The sequence below is a fragment of the Mchenga conophoros genome, linkage group LG23 (assembly GCF_057382185.1).
Source record: "Mchenga conophoros isolate Kocher_MC1m ecotype Shallow Benthic linkage group LG23, M_conophoros_male_GT1.1, whole genome shotgun sequence".
Taxonomy (NCBI): domain Eukaryota; kingdom Metazoa; phylum Chordata; class Actinopteri; order Cichliformes; family Cichlidae; genus Mchenga; species Mchenga conophoros.
In genome coordinates this window covers 52886800-52905714 of record NC_140547.1, presented here as the reverse complement: position 1 = coordinate 52905714, position 18915 = coordinate 52886800, and the positions used below count along the sequence as shown (strand labels likewise).

Below are 18915 nucleotides of genomic sequence, written 5' to 3'. Positions count from 1 at the left end.
GACAGGGTGGGGCCAGGTTTCACAATGAGCCCACCTGAAACCCTGGCTGATTGTGACCCACACCTGTTTTCACACCTCGGCTCATGTGATTAGATGGAGGATCGATCATCAGGGGGTCCTTTTGTCCCTCTGTGGGGGAAACTCCCACCAGGCTTAAATCTGGGACTCTCCACCATTTGACCTCAGAACTGAAGAAGCTTCTCGGATGAGAGGTGAAACGTCTTCAAGCAACTTAAAGAAGTCCAGACGCTTTTCTTTGCAAGCTCCTTAGACTACGATGACCTGGATGCCTGAGAACCTTCACAGACATGAGTGTGGGGTGTTACTTTGAGCCACTGAGTTGCTTCACGACTCCAGTAAAGAAGAAACGCCGTTGTGCAAATGCAAAAATACACAAGTCACTGATAAAACTCAGGATTTGTTTATTCCAGTTTGGCTGAAATCCTCATACTGGGAGGTCAACTGTAACCTGACGTCTGCTGTGATTAAGAGTACTGAGCCACACAGGATGGCAGTGAAGAGTCCAGCTGTGTGTCAACAGCCACTCAAGGATGTGTCCACAGAGTGTCAGGCAGCACTGCGACTCTCAGGCATCAGGTTGATCAGAGAGTTGCTGGCCTGAGCCAGCTCTGTGATGGACACTCGGCCTCGCTGCCTGATGAACTGAGCCACAGAGTCCAGCTCTCCTGGAGTGATGGAGATAAACTTCCCTCTGTCATCAATCACACCTGCAGACAACAAGTAAACAGTGAATGCACCGTTTCTTATACAGCACCGTTCTCCTCAGTCTGAGCACTCAAAGCGCTCTGCACATTCACACATTCAAGGGCTTTTTTCTAAGCACTTCCCATTTATGGCTACATTCACACTGCAGGCGAAAGCGCATCAAATCAGACTTTTCTGACCCTCTGCGACCATCTATCCGATCATGGTGTGACAGTGTGAACGGCACAAATCCGATATTTTCAAATCCGATCTGGGTCACTTTCGTATGTGGTCCTGAATCCGACACACATCTGATGTTTCAGAAAGCGACTGCTGTTTGATGGTCATGTTGCATTAAATCCGTCTTTTACATCACTGACACAAGACAGACGCCATTATCAGCGCCGGAGAAGACATCGAACGCTTCCTGGCCATCCCGTGAAACTGCTGGGAAGACAACGTTGGAGAAACGTGAACATTTTATCTGACAGAAACCTGCAGCTATCCTTTGAAGCAGCGCTCCTCTAAAACAGCAATAAGGATCATTATTAGGTTATTTACATTATTATGTGAATAACAAAATAACTTAAAGCAAAAATTGGGAAACGTGAAGTCCGAAGTCTTTATATTAAGGCCATCAGTCAAACAACACTGTTGCTCTGGGTCTAAACAGAGCGCGTCGTGCGTGACGTCTTCTTTTGCGCATGCAGCTGCTTTGAGCGTTCACACTAGAGCGCCTTTGCTGTCGCATTTTATTTGTAGTGTGAACGAGCAGACAAAACAATCGGATTTGATCAAAAACTCAGAATCGAGCATTACGACCTGCAGAGTGAACGTAGCCTCACGTTCACTCTGCAGACTGGGAATGAACCACCAACCTTCTGGTTAGGTGACCTGCTCTACCACCTGAGCTAAAGCCACCCCACAGGTCACCGTAGGATCTGCCTCCTAGATACTGCATCAGCACTTCATAATGGCAACCAGAAGCAATGCTCAGACAGTTACGTGGACATCTGGTGGCAGCATCGAGCACAGAAGCTCTGTGCTTACTGCCAGGAACGAGCTGAAGTCGTCCATGAACATGTGGGAGGATGTGCAGTCGGGCTCACTCAGGACGAATGATCCTTCACAACAGCAACTGTCAGCCTGATTTTCCTCATTAATTATGTAATTAATTCATCTTCTGGCCTCCTGGCATATTGGATCTGACATGTTCAGTGTATTTGAACGGTCTTGACGCGCTAACCTGTGAGGGAGCCTTCAGCCAGCAGGTCCTGCAGTCTGCTGATGGCATCTTGTGTCCTCATCCCAAAATGAGAAGCCAGATCCTCCAGGAGAACCACCTTAGAGGTCTGCAGCAGAGGAGACAGTTAGAAAGACGCCGACTGATGTCAGCAGGGGAGCAGCGACGGAGTGGGCGGCCTTACCTCGATGTACTGGATGAATTCTTGCAGCAGGTTGCGTGACTGAGAATACACAAGCAGAGGTTTACTCCAAATAAAACAGGAATGTTTACCATAATGTCTCCGGTCTGACCTGGTCCTCAGAGAGCTGCTCCTCCTCTCCCTGCTCTTCTACGATAAAGGAAGCCTTGAGTCTCAGGTACTCTTCCTCCTCGCGCTTTTCCTGCTCCTCTTTAGCTCGGCGCTCCTGCTCCTCCTGAGTGGAGAGCAGCACAGAGCATCAGCATCTGATCACGTGAGCACCCGAGGAAAGCTGCCGAGGAGACTCGGTGAGACCTGTTTCTGTTCCAGCAGCCGCTCCTTCTCCTCTGCCTGCTGCCTCTCCTGTTCTCTGAGCTCCTGCATCCTCCTCCTTTCCTCCCTTTCTTCCATCTCAGCCTGAAAATAGTAAACTGTAAAGTGACTTTGAAGACACTGCAGTAGAACAGAGTTCATTAAAAACCAGTAGATCGAAACGAGCCCTGAGTGGACAGTGGAGCGTGTCTCACCTCCCTCTGGGCTTTCTTGGCTTGTTTCTCCTCCAACTTCCGCTGCTTCTTGGCTCCGACCTTTGCAGTCGGCTGGAAGCTCTGCTGCTCCGCCTCGTCTTCCTCCACAGGCTCCTCCTCTGAAAGCAGCAGGACACACTCATTCTCATGTATAAACAGCACCTTTACTGTGTGTTTTGCATTTGATCAGCAGAAGTGGAAACAGAAAAAAGGGGGGTGAAATCAAATAATGTGACACGTTATAAATGCTCAGCAAAAACTGTGGGAAAAGCCCAAGTTTAATGTTGAAATTCATCTTTGTGTGATGAACATGCAGGGACATTATGAGGGACATTTGTCCCACAGGAAGCCTGTGCTTCTGCTCGGAGAGGCCCTCATGAAACATACGCTCCGAGAGCTCAACCACGAGCCGAGCAGACTCTTCCAGCACACTAACGTGTTTGTTTCAGGGGCTTTACCGCGTTCCACAGCTTCTCTCTGAGGTCGTCTGTTTGCCATCACACTGGCCAGGTTCCTTCTCCTGCGAGGCATGCCGGCTCCTCGCTCCTCTGCTGCTCGCTGAGGGGGCCCCGCTGCACGCACAACATCCCTGCGCTGGTCCTCGTCGGCTGAGCACACAGCACAAGGAAACTATGAGCCATGCACACACTTTGTCAATTAAGTAAATATTTAAACTGGGGGGGTGACCACATAAAGCTGGGGTTTTGTGTCTGTTTCGGTGAGTTTAAACGCCATCAGAAACAGATTCAGGCCAAAGCTGGTGTAAGTCTGCCGTGTCCTCATGTCCTGGCTTCAGCCACGGGCTGATGACACGTTCAGGCCCACATCAGCTCTGCACAGCTGCACGCTGACAGCACGTCGTTACCACGCGTGACGTTTCCATTCCCACTGCCCGACGAGCTTTAACACCAACATCTGATGAACTCATTATTTACAACCGGCTGTCAGCGCGCTATGAGCCGGATCGACACGTTTAGGGCTTCACCAAAACACGGCACAGATCCGAGCAGCTACAGGTGCTGCTCAGCGTGTGCGAGCTGCTCATCTACCAAACAGCGTCTGAAACGAGCAGCCTGGACTGCGGCATGTCGGCATCCAGGCAGCGGCCCACCGCTGCAGCCGAGCGCAGTGAGGCGGTCCTACCTGCCCGTGTCTGCCTCCGCACCTTCACGGCAAACAGTATGAGAACGACGAGGACAGCGGCAGCTATCACATACAGCGCTACATCCATAGCTGCCCGGGAAATACTCTGAACGGAATCTGTTCCTTTATCCCGTCTATTCAACTGTGACAGCTCAGTACTAACGCTCCTTCTTCTTCTTCTTCTTCTTCTGCTTCTTCTTCGCGTGTTTTGGTGAACCGATAGAAAAGGGACATAGCGCCACCTGCTGTGTTGGAGTTCTCAGTACAGCTGCTGTATGATGACCACAGAAAACAATGAAGTCAATTCATTAATTTGGTTTGCAGCCTCTGCTGTCGTCCTCTTTATCCGGTATCCACCAACCTGAACACCGGAGATCAGATCTGAACTGTGTTCACACGAAAGGGATGGCACTGGTGTTATGATATTTTGATACCACGGTAAGCATTTACAGGATATTGTTTTATACAGGAAAACTGTTACTCAATAAGGCCAATCTACTAGTTGTTTTTCTCTTTCTCTGTGACCCAAGAATTAATGTGTAGGACTCACAAGCTGGTACCCCAAGGTCGAAAACACCACAGAGATGAGACCACTTCCTTACTCCCATCCTCCCTTTTTCTTTATCTCCTGGAAAAGGCTCGTTAAAGGCTAGGTGGTTCGTTTCAGAATTCACTAATGAAAGAACTCTGTATTTTATGTCTAGGAGTGTATTTTGCTGGGATGATCATAAATTATAGCTGAACTGATAAACTACACACAGGATACTTCTTTGCTCACAAGGCAGGAAGACGTTTCCTTATTTAGTCTGTACCGGTTTGAACTGGGAAAGCTGACACACGAACCTTTTTTTTCATCTATATAAACTGCTGTGTATCAAATAAACCTTTGAGTTGATTTGGGAAGGCAACCTGAAGCAGTCTGTGTTTCCTTGTTCTCCCAAGCTGCTCCCGGCGCTGTAACTAACCCAGCTGAACGGCATACCTGAGTGTTACTTTAAATAATTAGGAATCTTAGAAGGAAAGGACAAAACTCTGCTTATCGCTCACGCCACGGAGGAAACCCGGGACGGCAATTTCCTTCAACTGGTCGTACTGGTCACTCTGGCATGAACAGCACACCCGAGCCGATCCCACAAGTTAGTGATGGATACATGAAGCGCACTGAAGCTTGTATTGAAAAGAGGTTTTCAACACTGTCCTCTTTGGTAGCGACATATGAAGAGCAGCTTAAATCCACGCGTCCATGCTCCGCTTATCCTCAGGGTTGAGATAAACTGGTCATTATGATTGCCCACCAATGTTCGCTCCAAGCTGCGCGCGTGCGCAATTGCGCACTGCTGGCACGTCTCTGCGCACAGAAAATCTGCGTTGCCCACAAAACAAATCTAACCTGAATTGAAATTAAAATTAAAACTTCAACAATCCTGTTCTGCAGTGTGAGTCAGTGACTGGCTGCTCCCGTATGGGATCAGAACGATGCCACCTTATCCCACAGTCCAGCCAATGATGCGATTCACATTCGTATATACGCAGCTGATCAGCGTCGCTGACAGGCTCTGACAGCGTCCTTATGTGCGACACCGGTGTTTTAGCAAAGCGGCTGATGTGGAGTGAAGCCACGTTAATGTCCAACCATTGGAGACGTGAGCAGGACAGACGAACAACTGACGGACAAAGTGTGGACTTTATACCAGTTTTTAAATTAGAGTTTAAAAGTTTTAGGAGTGACGGCGTGTTTGAGATGTGACAGATTTGCGACGTTTAGCACAAATCTTGTGTAGTTAGTGTCAGGCACGTGCAGAGGGGGGGGGGGGGGGGCTAGAGGGGCTTGAGCACCCGCCCCTTTCCTGATGGGTGCCCAAAGTGCCCTTTTGTTGAGGCAACTTTAAAAAAAAAATTTTTATTTATTTTTTAATGTGTGTGTGCGGAGTCCTGTCTGTGCCCCTCAACAATTATATTTAACTATTAATCACAGTTTTGCTAAATAAAAGGATCTGGCTTGCATCAGTCACATGATCACATTTAACCAATGATCGCCCTCGACGGCAGAACGCGCTGGTTACGAGCCGAGAACGAGCTCACAAAGAGCACGCGCATTTTTAGCGGTCCGGAGCTGTAGGAGAAACACAAGTTAACTCAGAGACACAGACTGATGCGACACAACCAGTAAGTAGGTGTACAGCGTACACTGTAGTGTGTAGCACACAGGAGTATTAGCTTATTACGTACACGTTGGTAAGATGTCTTGTTGCAGCTGACGAACTGAAACAAACGAGCGTGCTGTGTGTGCAACAGCGCGACAAACATTACCTGTCCTTTTATTAACTGCACAGGTAGTGCTGGTCACAGCTGCTGGCTACCTGGCTTTCAATTCAATTTTATTTATATAGCGCCAAATCACAACAAAAGTCGCCTCAAGGCGCTTCATTGGTACAGAGAAAAACCCAACAATCATATGAGCCCCTATGAGCAGCACTTTGGCGACAGTGGGAAGGAAAAACTCCCTTTTAACAGGAAGAAACCTCCGGCAGAACCAGGCTCAGGGAGGGGCGGGGCCATCTGCTGTGATTGGTTGGGGTGAGAGAAGGAAGACAGGATAAAGACATGCTGTGGAAGAGAGACAGAGGTTAATAACAGATATGATTCAATGCAGAGAGGTCTGTTAACACATAGTGAGTGAAGTAGAAACTCCCAGAGCATCATGGGAATCCCCCGGCAGCCTACGTCTATTGCAGCATAACTAAGGGAGGATTCAGGGTCACCTGCTCCAGCCCTAACTATATGCTTTAGCATATAGTTGTCATGGGTCTGTAGCTCTGTCACCATTTCAGGGAACATATTTAGTTTTAAAGGAAGTTTCCGGGCTTTTCCTGCCTTTCTGGAGGGATTATATTTCACTAAAAACGATCTAATATGCATGTCCACATAATTATGCATTATTATAATTATAATATATTAAAAACACACGCTGTATTTTAAAGAACATACATTAAGAAGCAGATTATATTAGATTTATATTTTAAATAAGACAAAAGTTGGATTTTACAGCAGTAAAATGATTGTATCTCTACAGTTTAAAGATGTAATAAGCTTTGCCCTGCACAGAGTGGATAGTGAAACAAATGGAATCATCATAAATACATTATTTCATATTTATTACTTCCCCCTCTTCTTTGCTTTATTATTGTAGCTCTAGTAATAAATAATAATGTAAGGATTCTGGATCAGCACAGCCCCGCCCTTCCCATATTAGATTCTTGATGAATGTGTGTTGTTGTTATTCAGCCTGGTTCAATGTGCCCCTTTTTAACTTTGAGCACCCGCCCCTTTAAACCTCTCTGCACGGCCCTGGTTAGTGTGTAGTTAGTGTGTAGTTAGTGTGTAGTTAGTGTGTAGTCAGTGTGTAGTCAGTGTGTAGTTAGTGTGTAGTGAGTGTGTAGTTAGTGTGTAGTGAGTGTGTAGTGAGTGTGTAGTTAGTGTGTAGTCAGTGTGTAGTCAGTGTGTAGTCAGTGTGTAGTGAGTGTGTAGTTAGTGTGTAGTCAGTGTGTAGTTAGTGTGTAGTCAGTGTGTAGTTAGTGTGTAGTCAGTGTGTAGTTAGTGTGTAGTTAGTGTGTAGTCAGTGTGTAGTTAGTGTGTAGTTAGTGTGTAGTGTAGTCAGTAGTGTTGTTGTGTGTCAGAACAATGAGGCGCCTGCTGAGTGTTACAGGTGTTACAGCAGTGACACATCTGCTGCTGTCAGGCCTGCAGGTATCAGGCTGTTGTTCTCCTTCATCTCATAGTGGACACAAATTATTTTTGGAGCGACACAAATAATTTGTGTGGCATCAGATTAGATGCAGAACAGCTGATTGTTCTGTAAATAGTTTGAAATGTTTGTTAAAAAACGCCTTGGCTGCATTTTTAGGTAAACAGCTGCAAAAAACTTTGTTGTTTGCAAAACTCAGTTACTTTTCTGAAGAAGTAACTATATAATTAATTACCCAACATTGGTCATTATTTACTGTATTTGCAGACAGAGTTACAGACTCTCTCCCAGACCACAGACTCAGAATACAGTCAGAGCTTTATAAAAATATAAAAAAAGAAAGTTGTGTTTTCAAAATTGGAGTTGAAGTTATTTTTCCTTCCAACAGTGTTAACATGCTGCAGGTCAGGAACAAGATTCTTTTTAATTTTCATTGTAAGTGGGCTAAAGCAGTTAATTAAAAGTCGTCTAACATAAATGCTGTAATTTGATTACTTTAATAAACATGTGACTTGTGTGTGTTTTAGGGGTGAATGGTAAATAATTTCGATGAACAAACCTTTCTTGTTTAAACGTGTGTGGTCTCTGTTTACTTGTGACTTGTGTACTCAGTGCTTCTCTGATGAGAGGTGAAACGTCTTCAAGCAACTTAAAGAAGTCCAGACGCTTTTCTTTGCAAGCTCCTTTGACTACGATGACCTGGATGACTGTGAACCTTCACAGACATACTCAGTGCTGAGGTGAGGGGACGGTCTCCTTGTGGCATCATCTCCTTGAAGCCCACCTCATGGCCTGTCTCTGACGTCCTCTGTTATATGTGTCACAGAACACCACACTGAAGTTGTCCTGTGGTACGTGCCCCAAGCATGTGTCAGACACATACTACACACTACTGACTGCTGCAGCAGGGTCCATGCTCACAGATGATGCTGATCAGGTACCTGACTGTCAGCACCTGGTGTCACAGGATACTGTTTCATGGTGTAATCAACCTGCCACTGATTGTCCACAAATAGCTCTTCTAATTTATATATTAATGCTTGAAAACGAAACTGCTATAAAATGTTTTGCTGCTAAAAAGCGTGTTTAGGAACCTGCATTTCTTCCTGATGCTCATCTTCCTGTCTACACACAGAGCTCAGAGACGAGGCTGATTCTGAAGACTTGATTGGTCAGTGGATGGTGAATCCATTCCTGCATTTGTTGATCTGTCACAGCAGAAGGTTAGCAAAAGTCACATGTTAGAAGACAGCCAATTAAAAAGCTGGGTGACTTGTGTGTTTATTCTTCAGTGCTTAGAGCAAAACTTCAAAAACTTCAATACTTCTCAGCCGGACTGAAATACACACACACACACACACACACACACACACACACACATTCATGCCTACATGATGTTTTAGAGTACAGTGAGGAAGCGTTTTACATACAAGCATGGGTGCAAAAACATAGGAAGTGCATTTTGGTTCTACACAAGCATTTATATGAAGCTCCTGGTACTGAAAACTGCGCTGTGGTCGGATTAAACCAGCCTGCAGCACCTCGGCAGCAGCTGTACAGGTGTAACATGCAGAGCCTGCTGATCACCACTAGGTGGCAGAAACACTGCGGACTAGATCACTTTGAAGGCACACATGCACGCACACATGCACACACACATGCACACAAGCAGCCCTTGCTTATCTGATGAACTGTCGGTAATAAAGTGCACCTGAAAGCATCATCATCTACTATTGGACTGGTTGCTCGAGTCACACCTGGAAACTGAGATTGTGGAAACATTGTGGCCTTTGATTGTGTTACACAATCAGTCCACAGGCTCTGTTGTAGACCTTGAAATGAAGAAGCCTTCAGCTTTTATGATGAGTGAAGGTTGCAGACGGAGGAGACTCGAGTGCTGATAGGTCTCTGTGAATCCCTCCCTGACAGCTGATACTGGACTGTGTCTCTAGTATTTGGTGCAGAGAGCTGTCACAATTCAATAAAGAAATATTTTACCCACTGTTATCAAGAAGCAGTCATACACTGCACTGATGAACAGTTGTGTAAATGGGAGGTTTCTGAGCCTCTGGATTCTTGACATTCCCCTGTGAGAGTTCAGCTCTATCTGATGGGACCAAAACCCTGGTTAACCAGCACAAACTGAGAGGTGTGGGTGCTGAGTATGGACTCTTCAGATGTTCACTTTAGACTGAACCAGTTTGACATGAGCAGTTTTGGTTCTTCTCCAGGGAAGCTCTGCTAAACAACCCTGACAATGTCACTGTGATGTTAGCAGCTCAGCTCTGCTTCAGACCACAACACACAGTCTGTGTGGACGTGACAACAGAAAGACTTGGCCGGTGCGAGCTGCATGATGAGAGCTGTAGCATCGTGGAGGATGTCTGAATCACAGTGCTTGCAGTTTAATTAAAGCGATGTCTCAGGAGAGACAAATGGTCCTGGTGCGTTTGATGAGACGGCGCCTCTGGCAGCCAGCGTGACTGAAGGAACAAGCCTGCAAACACAGCACCGGGTACACAGCAGCTGAAACACTGTCAGCACTTTTTCCTCTGGGCAGAGAGAGCAGAGAACAGGAGAGCAGATAGCAAAGTGAAATGAGGACAGGTTCATCGTTTAATCCCTTCTCCCGCAGAAGGATGTGAGGCTCGGCCGGGCGCGACTCTACTTTTCCATCGCCGGTGACATCTGGAGGGCACATCCTCTTTCTTGAACGCCCACTGCAATGTGATATTGTGTCTCTTACCTGCCTTAGCACTGTGTGTGCTCCATCTGTACACGGAAATGTTTTGTTGCTACTAACAACACTGCTGATGCTGGTAAAAAATGGCCCGTGTGTGTCTTTACTACAGTGATTACACTGATAGTACACACTGTACTCAGACTTAATGCCACAGCAGATGATGAATTTCACTCCACTGCGTTGTGCTCTGTGCTCTCTCTCAGTTGTGCGTCTGCTCGCACACAAACAACACTGCGTTTGGCAGAGAATCGACCTATCAGACGCTCTCCTGTGATCTGCAAAGAATGTCGTGTCACAGAGCTGAGACGATCTAAAGTTGAAGGTGATGGAAGGACACTTGACTTGCTGCAGTCTTTATTTCCTGTTTCACTGCTCAGGTGATCTGAGGGGGCGGGGTTTACTGCAGCTCCACTTCTGGTAAGACCGGCAGGGAAAAGTGGCTCGTGGCTGATGTTCCACGGTACGTCTAACCTCCAGAGGTCAGTGCAACCTACATGGAAAGTGCTGAGCCAAGAGGAGTTGAGCCAGTCAGCAGACGGTGCAGGTGTAGCAGCTCTGTGTGTGCGTGATGTAACAAGGAGGTAGTAGTAAGAAGGGGCCGGACAGAGAGAGACAGGAAGAGGAAGACAGGAAGAGATGCAATGTCCTGCAGGCCCAAGGTGACTCCTGTGCAGCACGGGTTACTATGAGGAAACACCACCTCAGTCAGAGGGCGTGCTCACACTACGCTTTATTTAGCTGTGAGAAAACACTGCAGAGCACCAAATCAGATTAATCCCATGCTTACTCACACAGTGGGAATGAGCGGAGTTACAGACAGGCCGGGAAGGTCAGAAATCCACCAAGGATGTCATTACCTTTGGATTCAAGGGCAAAGTTAGCACAGTTTAGCATAAAGACCAAGGAGACTGAGCGGGTCCAAAGTTCAAAAGTGAACCTAAAGAAGTTTGCTGATTAACACGCTGTGATTAAGTGTACGCGGAGCCTTTGTGGTGTTTCTGAATTCTGGACACACACAGAGCCCAGCAGCCTCGCACAGCTGGGCTAAGCAGACACTCACTGGCTTGATGCACATTCATGACTTCCACTTCTGACTGAGCAGACAGAAACAAATAATAGAAGAAGAAGAATCCTTTAATTGTCCCACAAGGGGAAATTTGGTTGTAACAGCAGCCAGAAAGACACATATACAACAAACAGGACACAGGACAGAAACATACACAACCTTTCTTACATATTTACATCAAGGACAGTGGCTACTATATACAGAGAGTACTGTACAGTTATTCAATTACATAGAAATAGCTACAGATAAGAGGCAAAGCAGGTTGTAGTGCGAATCGAATCGAATGGGACTATTTGCATTCACTCAAAAACACACTTTGCATTTCTCATGTCTCCCATGAATAACAGAGCTGTGGGCAGCTAAAGGAAAGAGTCCAGAGGCGCCGATGTGATGCTTTAGCACTGAACGGAGGATCACCTGCTGTGATGTGGATGCAGCTGCGTGTCCTGTCACTGACAGGTGTTACAAACCGAAGCAACACAAGTTGCTCAGATAACACACAGCTGTGATGACACATTTGTGTAGGCCTGCAGTCTCACTTACTGTTAGCGCTGCAGAGAGCTGCTGAACCGCCTGCTGTAGTTTTCCTTTTAAATGCAATGGCACAGACTTATGCATGAGCAGGCGGCCACAGCTGGGGTCACTGACTCGCTAACCAGAGCAGTCTGCTGGAAAGCAGTAACACAACCTGCCAAACACAGTTCTCACTGCGAGGTGAAGCACGAGCAGTGAAAATGACAAATAAAAGCATCAATAAAAAGCTGAGCAGTAAAGGCTCTTTATGAGCTTCACTCAGTGGAAGCACAGACTAAACTTTAAACTCCTGCCTCTCCAACAGACCTCTGATATATATGCTCTGTGCATTTTGCTCATTTCAAGCTGGTAGGTCCAAACTTGGAGGCAGACAGTCCTGTGTCTGTTTCTGCTGTGTCGTATCACTCAGCGTCACGCTGCCTCTCGAGCACAGGCTCGAGGCTGAAGGTTGCTGCAGTGTGATGGAGAAATCTGCACACAGTATGAAGACTGTTATGTATGTGTGGTGCATGTGTAGACTAACGCAAACATCTCCGTCGGTCGCACTCTGCAAGGTTTTGCAGAGACGGCTGACCCTCTGATGTGTGTCAGTATTCTGCCGACTGCTGCAGCACATTGTTGTGTTGGCGTGCTGTAACTAACGGGTCGTCCAGCCTCATGTTGCGTATTTGTTTACAGCCTAGCAGTGTGCTGTGGACTGCACGTGTTCCACATGCTGATGGATGCTCTAACTGAAGACAGCATCCAGTTGCATTATGGGAGATGATAAATTCGTGCTTTTTGACCTCACGCCAGGTAACAGACGTTATGACATCGCAGCCTCTGCGACGTCTTTTATTGGTTTCTATTTAAATCCCTAAATAGCATCTTGTCCTCATGCAGCACAGCCTATTAAAGTCCCACAATCATTATCGGACCTGAACAGGACAGCATGTAAGTGGCTGCTGCTGCCTGCTCTAGTGCAAACGCAGCCAAGATGTCTGCACTGGAGCAAACTGCACCTGAACACTACAGAGCATTTAAGGCATTGATCAGTGCTCATGACAAACTGGATATTAACGATCAAGAAAGAGACCTCCCAGCCCAGTGTTCCTTCAGTGGGCTGGTGTCAGTCATGTTTATGAGGTTGGAAAGCTGCAGTCAGCTGAGGCTGAAGACGTCACCTGATGATGACGAAACGTTTCTCCCACTGAAAACGTCCTGATGAACAGAATCAGCCTTCTGGGATTTAAATTATACTGATATCGATCCATCGTTTAGAGATGAACATTGAAGCAGGAGAGTGTTTGAACCCTTGTGCAGCAATGAGTGCAGCAGCGTTTCAGTCCTGCACCTTACAGGGAGGACGTCAGAGCATCCGCTGATGGGCGGAGCTCCGCTGGATCATTAACTTTACTGTTCTATCGAATTTTGCATTTTCCTCCTTTTGTTTGTGTAAAATAATTCTGAATTCGTTTCTCTGAAGGCTGCAGTAAAAAGACCGAACCACTGTGCCCGTCTAAGGCTTCTGAGCGTCCCGCGGGTGAAGGGCAGGCCGCAGCCAGATTGTCCACCTCTAAAAACACTCTTTGTTGACACTATGTGCGACTGAGTTGTGATCCGTGACAGTGAGTTTGTTGTCGTCACAATAGAAACTGATGACGTCTGCGTCGCCTCTGATTCATGTTGCAGTCCTCTGTTGGTCAAACAGATCCAGCGCGTGCTACATTTCATCATCGCTGTTGGAGTTTATAAAGTGGATAAAAACCACGTCCCGTTCTTGGGACTTGACTTTGACAGGATCACACTGCTATGGAAGGAAATCCTCGCAACCTGTTCTTCCCTGAGCTAAATAGCAGCGAGTCGGTAAAATGAGTAAACTGGTGCCAGAGTGATTTACAGCATAATCTTCCTTATCAAGCCGCCGGGCAGTCTGTTAATGGTTGTGTGTTTTATATGACTGCAGCTCGGAGCAGGGTGTGCTGTGTTAGTTCACCTTTCTCTTCAAGGGCATTATGGCTTCACTCGCTGCTTCCTTGTTTGGCCGGATATTCTGTGCCTTTCAGCAGGTGTTAATCTGAGGCCGCAGCGCTCACAGGTGGAGCCTTTACCTGTGTGCGAGGAAACGAGCAATGAGCTTAGGACACGTGAGCGCGCTCAGCCCTCTCGCTTCTTTATGCGTCGGCCCACACGTGCAGCTCTCGGTCCTCAGTCACACATTACCATTTATAGGCTGTTTGTCAGTTAGTTATGGCGGTGTGGCCACAGGAAGAAAGTTAGCAGAGTGGAGAGTTTAATAAGCTCTCTGATTCTGAACTTTAACGGAGATCTGAAAAGTCTGCACATTTTTTACTCTAATGCACTTTAAGAAGTTCTGTTTAGTTGAGAACAACTTATTTTTCAGCACGTCTCAGCCTGTCGAGGGAACAAACATTAGAAGGTGGAGATAAAACCTGACAAACACTATCAGGATGCTTCCTGCAGGAGCTCCTGTCTGTGCTAATCCACAGTTAGGGGACATTAGACCAGATCGCATGCATGCAGATTTTCCAAAATGCTGCAGCGTTCCTTGAAAACCAGCACTGAGCTGAGGTTAAGCATAACTTCTGTATGTGCCTGCTTAACGCTGAATTGTTCCCAGCTCAAAGAGCTACAGTCTAATTCTGGACATCAGGTTATCTATTCGGCTCAAATATTAACCAGCTCATGAATTATTGGAAGGAATGAGAGCTAAACTTTGTACTGGGGTAAGCAGCAACTAAATATTGTGAGACGTAGATTAATTTGTAACCAGTTCAAAGTTTCGCAAGAGTGTATGTTTCACCACGGCGTCTAAAGAGTGGTTGGGAAGGGACAGAGGGGAACGCAATCAAAGTTTAATGGAGAGGGTGTTTGTTACACAGCAGCTCCTTTATGGGCAGCACTAACTGACTTCTTGATGGCAGTGTTTGCATGCGCAGTCGTTGCTCCACATCTCATTTGTTTCCAAGTATCCTTAAAATAGTGAACCGAAGGAACCAGTGAAACGTAAGCAGCCATATCCAATTCCCACCTCCGCTATGTCGTGACATCATTTCCTGGTTTGAAGGGATTGGGTATCAAAGTCGCACAAAGTAAAACATTGACTCGACTCCACTCAGAGAGCACAGTGCTGTTACTGAGAGGCTCACACGTTTGGAGCAGTCCAGTACTGCTTCATCAGTCCAGTCAAAATACTTTTTTACGCTGTTTTGATGGATAAGGCACAAACAGACCTGTTTTAATCACAACATGTGAGATAAACAGAACAATATCTGATGCAGTGTCCTTAACAAAGAGCCCAGTGCCTAAATAAAACGTGTGTTTGTAGGGAGGCATCGTCTGTGCTACAGTGTACATTGATGACATATTTCAGCCAAGGCTGCTTACAGCCTAACTGAAAGTCACATAAGTGTGTTTCTGAACAAACTGAGCATGTCGAAGCTCCAAACATGATCGACTTGCAGGGGTGGGATGAAAGTGAAGGTTATTTTCTCAGCACTTGTGAAAAGCAGCCTCTTAAAAGTGACAGAGCAGCCTAAAACCCTGGTTTCCCCCGTGCTAACAGAGTCACAGGTGTCTCTATTCTAAGACCGCACAGCAGGTTGGCCCTGCTCCTGCTCCTGCTCCTGCTCCTGCCCCTGCTCCTGCTCCTGCTCCTGCTCCTGCCCCTGCTCCTGCCCCTGCTCCTGCTCCTGCCCCTGCCCCTGCCCCTGCCCCTGCTCCTGCTCCTGCCCCTGCTCCTGCTCCTGCCCCTGCTCCTGCTCCTGCCGGGCTCAGACTGGGTCCTATGACAAGCAGAAGCAGCAGCAGCTTCACCCCCAGCCTGAGGTGTCCTTCATGCGTCCTGTGAGCGTGTGCATGAATGTTAGACAAAGTCCTTAAGTAGAGAATCGTAGCAATCCAACATCGAGCCAAGAGAGATTTCTGATGTGCAGATTTCTGATGTGCGTTCCAAACCAGACCTTGCAGATGGTTTAACAGAGACAGGACACTTCCAAACACAAACAGGTGTAAAACACACGAGCGTGGGCATCTGGTTTCACCGTGGTTACTGATGTGTTTACCAACAGAAAAAATCAAATACTGCACACATTATGTTTTTATTTATTGTGTACTCTGTGTGCGACGAGCCAACGTGCAGTATGACCACACGGGTGCTTGTTAACCTGCCACCAGGGATCGTTTCACCAGCAGCATCTCAGCTTCAGCCTCTCTCAGTGAAAAGCATCAGAGTTGCAGGTTTTACTGAACCTCACACACAAACGTGCCACATCCACAGCAGTGCTTTGTAGTCCTACACTTTCATTATTCCCACCATCTCGTATCCCTTTCCTGTTATTCCAGTGTTATATAGCTTCGGCTAAACCAGCAGTTTCACATTCCCAGGAAGCAGCACTCGGTGCACTGACATTTGCATGGGAATGTTCTCAGAAGTGCAGAACTGGGTTTATGGATGGTGAGAGCATAGCTGCTGAGGATGAACAAGTGAGACCTAACTGCAGGTTCTTTTTACAACGCTCCACCACACATTAACCCAGAGGACGTTTAAACTTTCCACTATGATCCTCTGTCAATTATTGACCTCTGAACCATAACTGTGTGGCCTTGGGTGGTGACTAACAAAAGGACTTCAGACATGGCAAAGTTAAGGAGAAGCACAGCGAGGTTTACCATCACATCTCACCCCGCTGCACACGCAGCCAGTGACACTCACACATACACATCCAGATCACTTCCACTTCCTGTTACAGGGAAAAGCACCTAATGTGTAGATTTAGCATCAAATCACAGCAACAATCAGTGCTTTGTGTTGTAGGATACAGACCCTACAATGACACAGAGAAACCCATCAATCAGACGAGTCCCTCTGAGCATGCACTTGGCGACAGTGGAAAGGAAAAACCTCCAGCAGAGCCGGGCTGAGGGAGGGGCGGCCATCTGCGTAAAAGGATGCGAGAAACACCGTCCCTTTAAGTGGTTGGAAACTAAAAAGTAATCACACTGATATTGCAGCTGTAGGTCAGGAGGTAGAGCAGGTAGAACATCTGTTAATCAGAAGGTTGGTGGTTTGATCGCTCGCCGCTCCGATCTGTGTGCAAACGTGTCCGTAAGCAACAAACTAAACCCCAAGTTGTTCCACAAAAAGCACGTAGGCACAGAGAAAGTGCTTGTGTGAAAGAGGCATGTTGCACCAACCCTCCGATGCAGCGTGGTCACTGGAACGGACGGCTGCTACAACGTACATATCTCTTTAAGAACCGTGAGGGAACTGTTGTTGTGATTTGGTGCTATGCTAATAAAAGCGCACTGAATAAAATGCTCAGTAGGACAGTAAGAACTAGCTTCCATCATATTTCATCAAGAATCTTTGCTACTGTGCTACACTTGCCTTTAACGTGAAATGCATTCAGTGATCGTGCTGCAGTATCTACCATATAAACTGACCGTCTTACTCAACTAAGCCAAAGAAGTTTAAATAAGTCACTGTGAGCTTTATAAAAACAAATTCTACGTTTGTGTGACATTCTGTTCAAAGGAGGACAAAAGCTATGAAAAGGAGTTTATACTGTTAGACTGAGAATGAGTCAACTCCAGGATATTAGACAGCGAAGAGAAAAACACAGGAGGGCTATTATCTGACTCCCTGCAGTCCATCAAGTCCTGTACTTAAACCGTTGTCATTTCAAACCCACATCAGCTTCATATGAAAATGCAAAACAATGATGTCCTTTTTCAGATATAATTTAGCCAAACCAGAACAGCTGCTCATCGACAGAACAATAGCCTTTGTTCTGTTCTGCTGTCTGAACACAATACCCTTTCAGCGGCAGGCTCTGGTGTAGTTATCGAAGGTGTGTGAGGTTGTGACACGACTTCTTTAAGCAAGTATAGATATTAGATTAAATCAGATTAACTGAGATACAAGGATTCTCAGATGAGTGTTGTACTGCAACTTACAAGGTAGAACACAATAGTGCAGCACTGTCAGGGACTTCCATGCTCCAGTTAACTGAAAACACTGTGAGTAAATCCAGTTCCATACGGTGAATGAAAGTAAAGAGAGAAAGGAACATTCCTGTCAGTGTTTGGCCTGTAAACAGCAGCATAGTGCGATCAAGGTCAGGAGCTCTGCCTATGGACAGTGATGGCCTGAAACACCGTTAGTGCGCTCGTTAGTATCTGCTCTGCATCAGCGTACGGCAGAAACGAAAGACCGAGGCGCCGGGAGACAGCTCAGCAGTTCAGTTTTACTTATACAGCGCCAAACAAGTCGCCTCAAGGCGAGGCGAGGCTGCCATATCGCGCCATCGGCCCCTCTGACCACCACCAGTAATGTGCTTGTATTTCCTGTCTTACTGATGAGGTGCATAGTAACTATACTTGCCTTATACACTCACAGATAATGTAGTCCTCCCACAAGCCCCCGAGGAGAGCCACACAAGAGAGGACAGAAAGGGCCCAGGCAAGGTTCAACTTTATATGTTGTTGCTGCGAGGCACCAGCGCTAACCCCTGCAGCACCACCCTGTCCTGAAACACGGTTACTTCCTGCCGTGTTCCTCAGAACAGGACACATTATGCCGATGAAGGTGCCACTGCAAACAGGGAACGCTGCCGCTGTGATTGACAGGGTCTGTGAGGAACATCGTCCTGAGCGCAGAGCGACGCTCTGTGTAGCAGCAAAGTGTTCACGTTGCGCTGCAGCTAATCTCCGTTGGCTGCAAGGAGGCCTTTGCTCCCTCGGGGAGCCTTGACCCTTGACCCTCACACCAGTTTGCCAGCTGTCCTGCATATTTTCAACCTCTGCTCTCATCCAAATATATTCATACCTTTAACAGGCGCCATGGTAACATGTGGTATTGATCTCATGTTGTGGGTATTTCTGTGTTGCCACAGCATAGATTTGGTTTTATTTTGGAGTTGGTTGGTGTGCTGTTGTCTGTGGTCTGGTCAGTCACACATCAGCACCCTTTGGTTCCGTGCTTGCAGTTTGGTTTGTTTGTGAAGTTACTGTGACCTCTGACCTTT

At 46.8% G+C, this 18915-nt stretch overlaps 1 protein-coding gene across 1 annotated transcript; it reads right to left on the bottom strand.

Annotated features, from left to right (window-relative positions):
• Positions 1-402: 402 nt before the first annotated feature.
• On the bottom strand, positions 403-4007 carry ddrgk1 (DDRGK domain containing 1). Its single transcript, XM_085265387.1, has 8 exons — positions 3800-4007; positions 3115-3264; positions 2657-2775; positions 2445-2546; positions 2242-2364; positions 2133-2171; positions 1952-2057; positions 403-728 (listed from the first exon to the last, which is right to left on the bottom strand). The coding sequence occupies exons 1-8, from the start codon at positions 3885-3887 to the stop codon at positions 568-570; spliced, it is 888 nt and encodes a 295-aa protein (XP_085121513.1). The 5' UTR covers positions 3888-4007; the 3' UTR covers positions 403-567.
• Positions 4008-18915: the final 14908 nt, after the last annotated feature.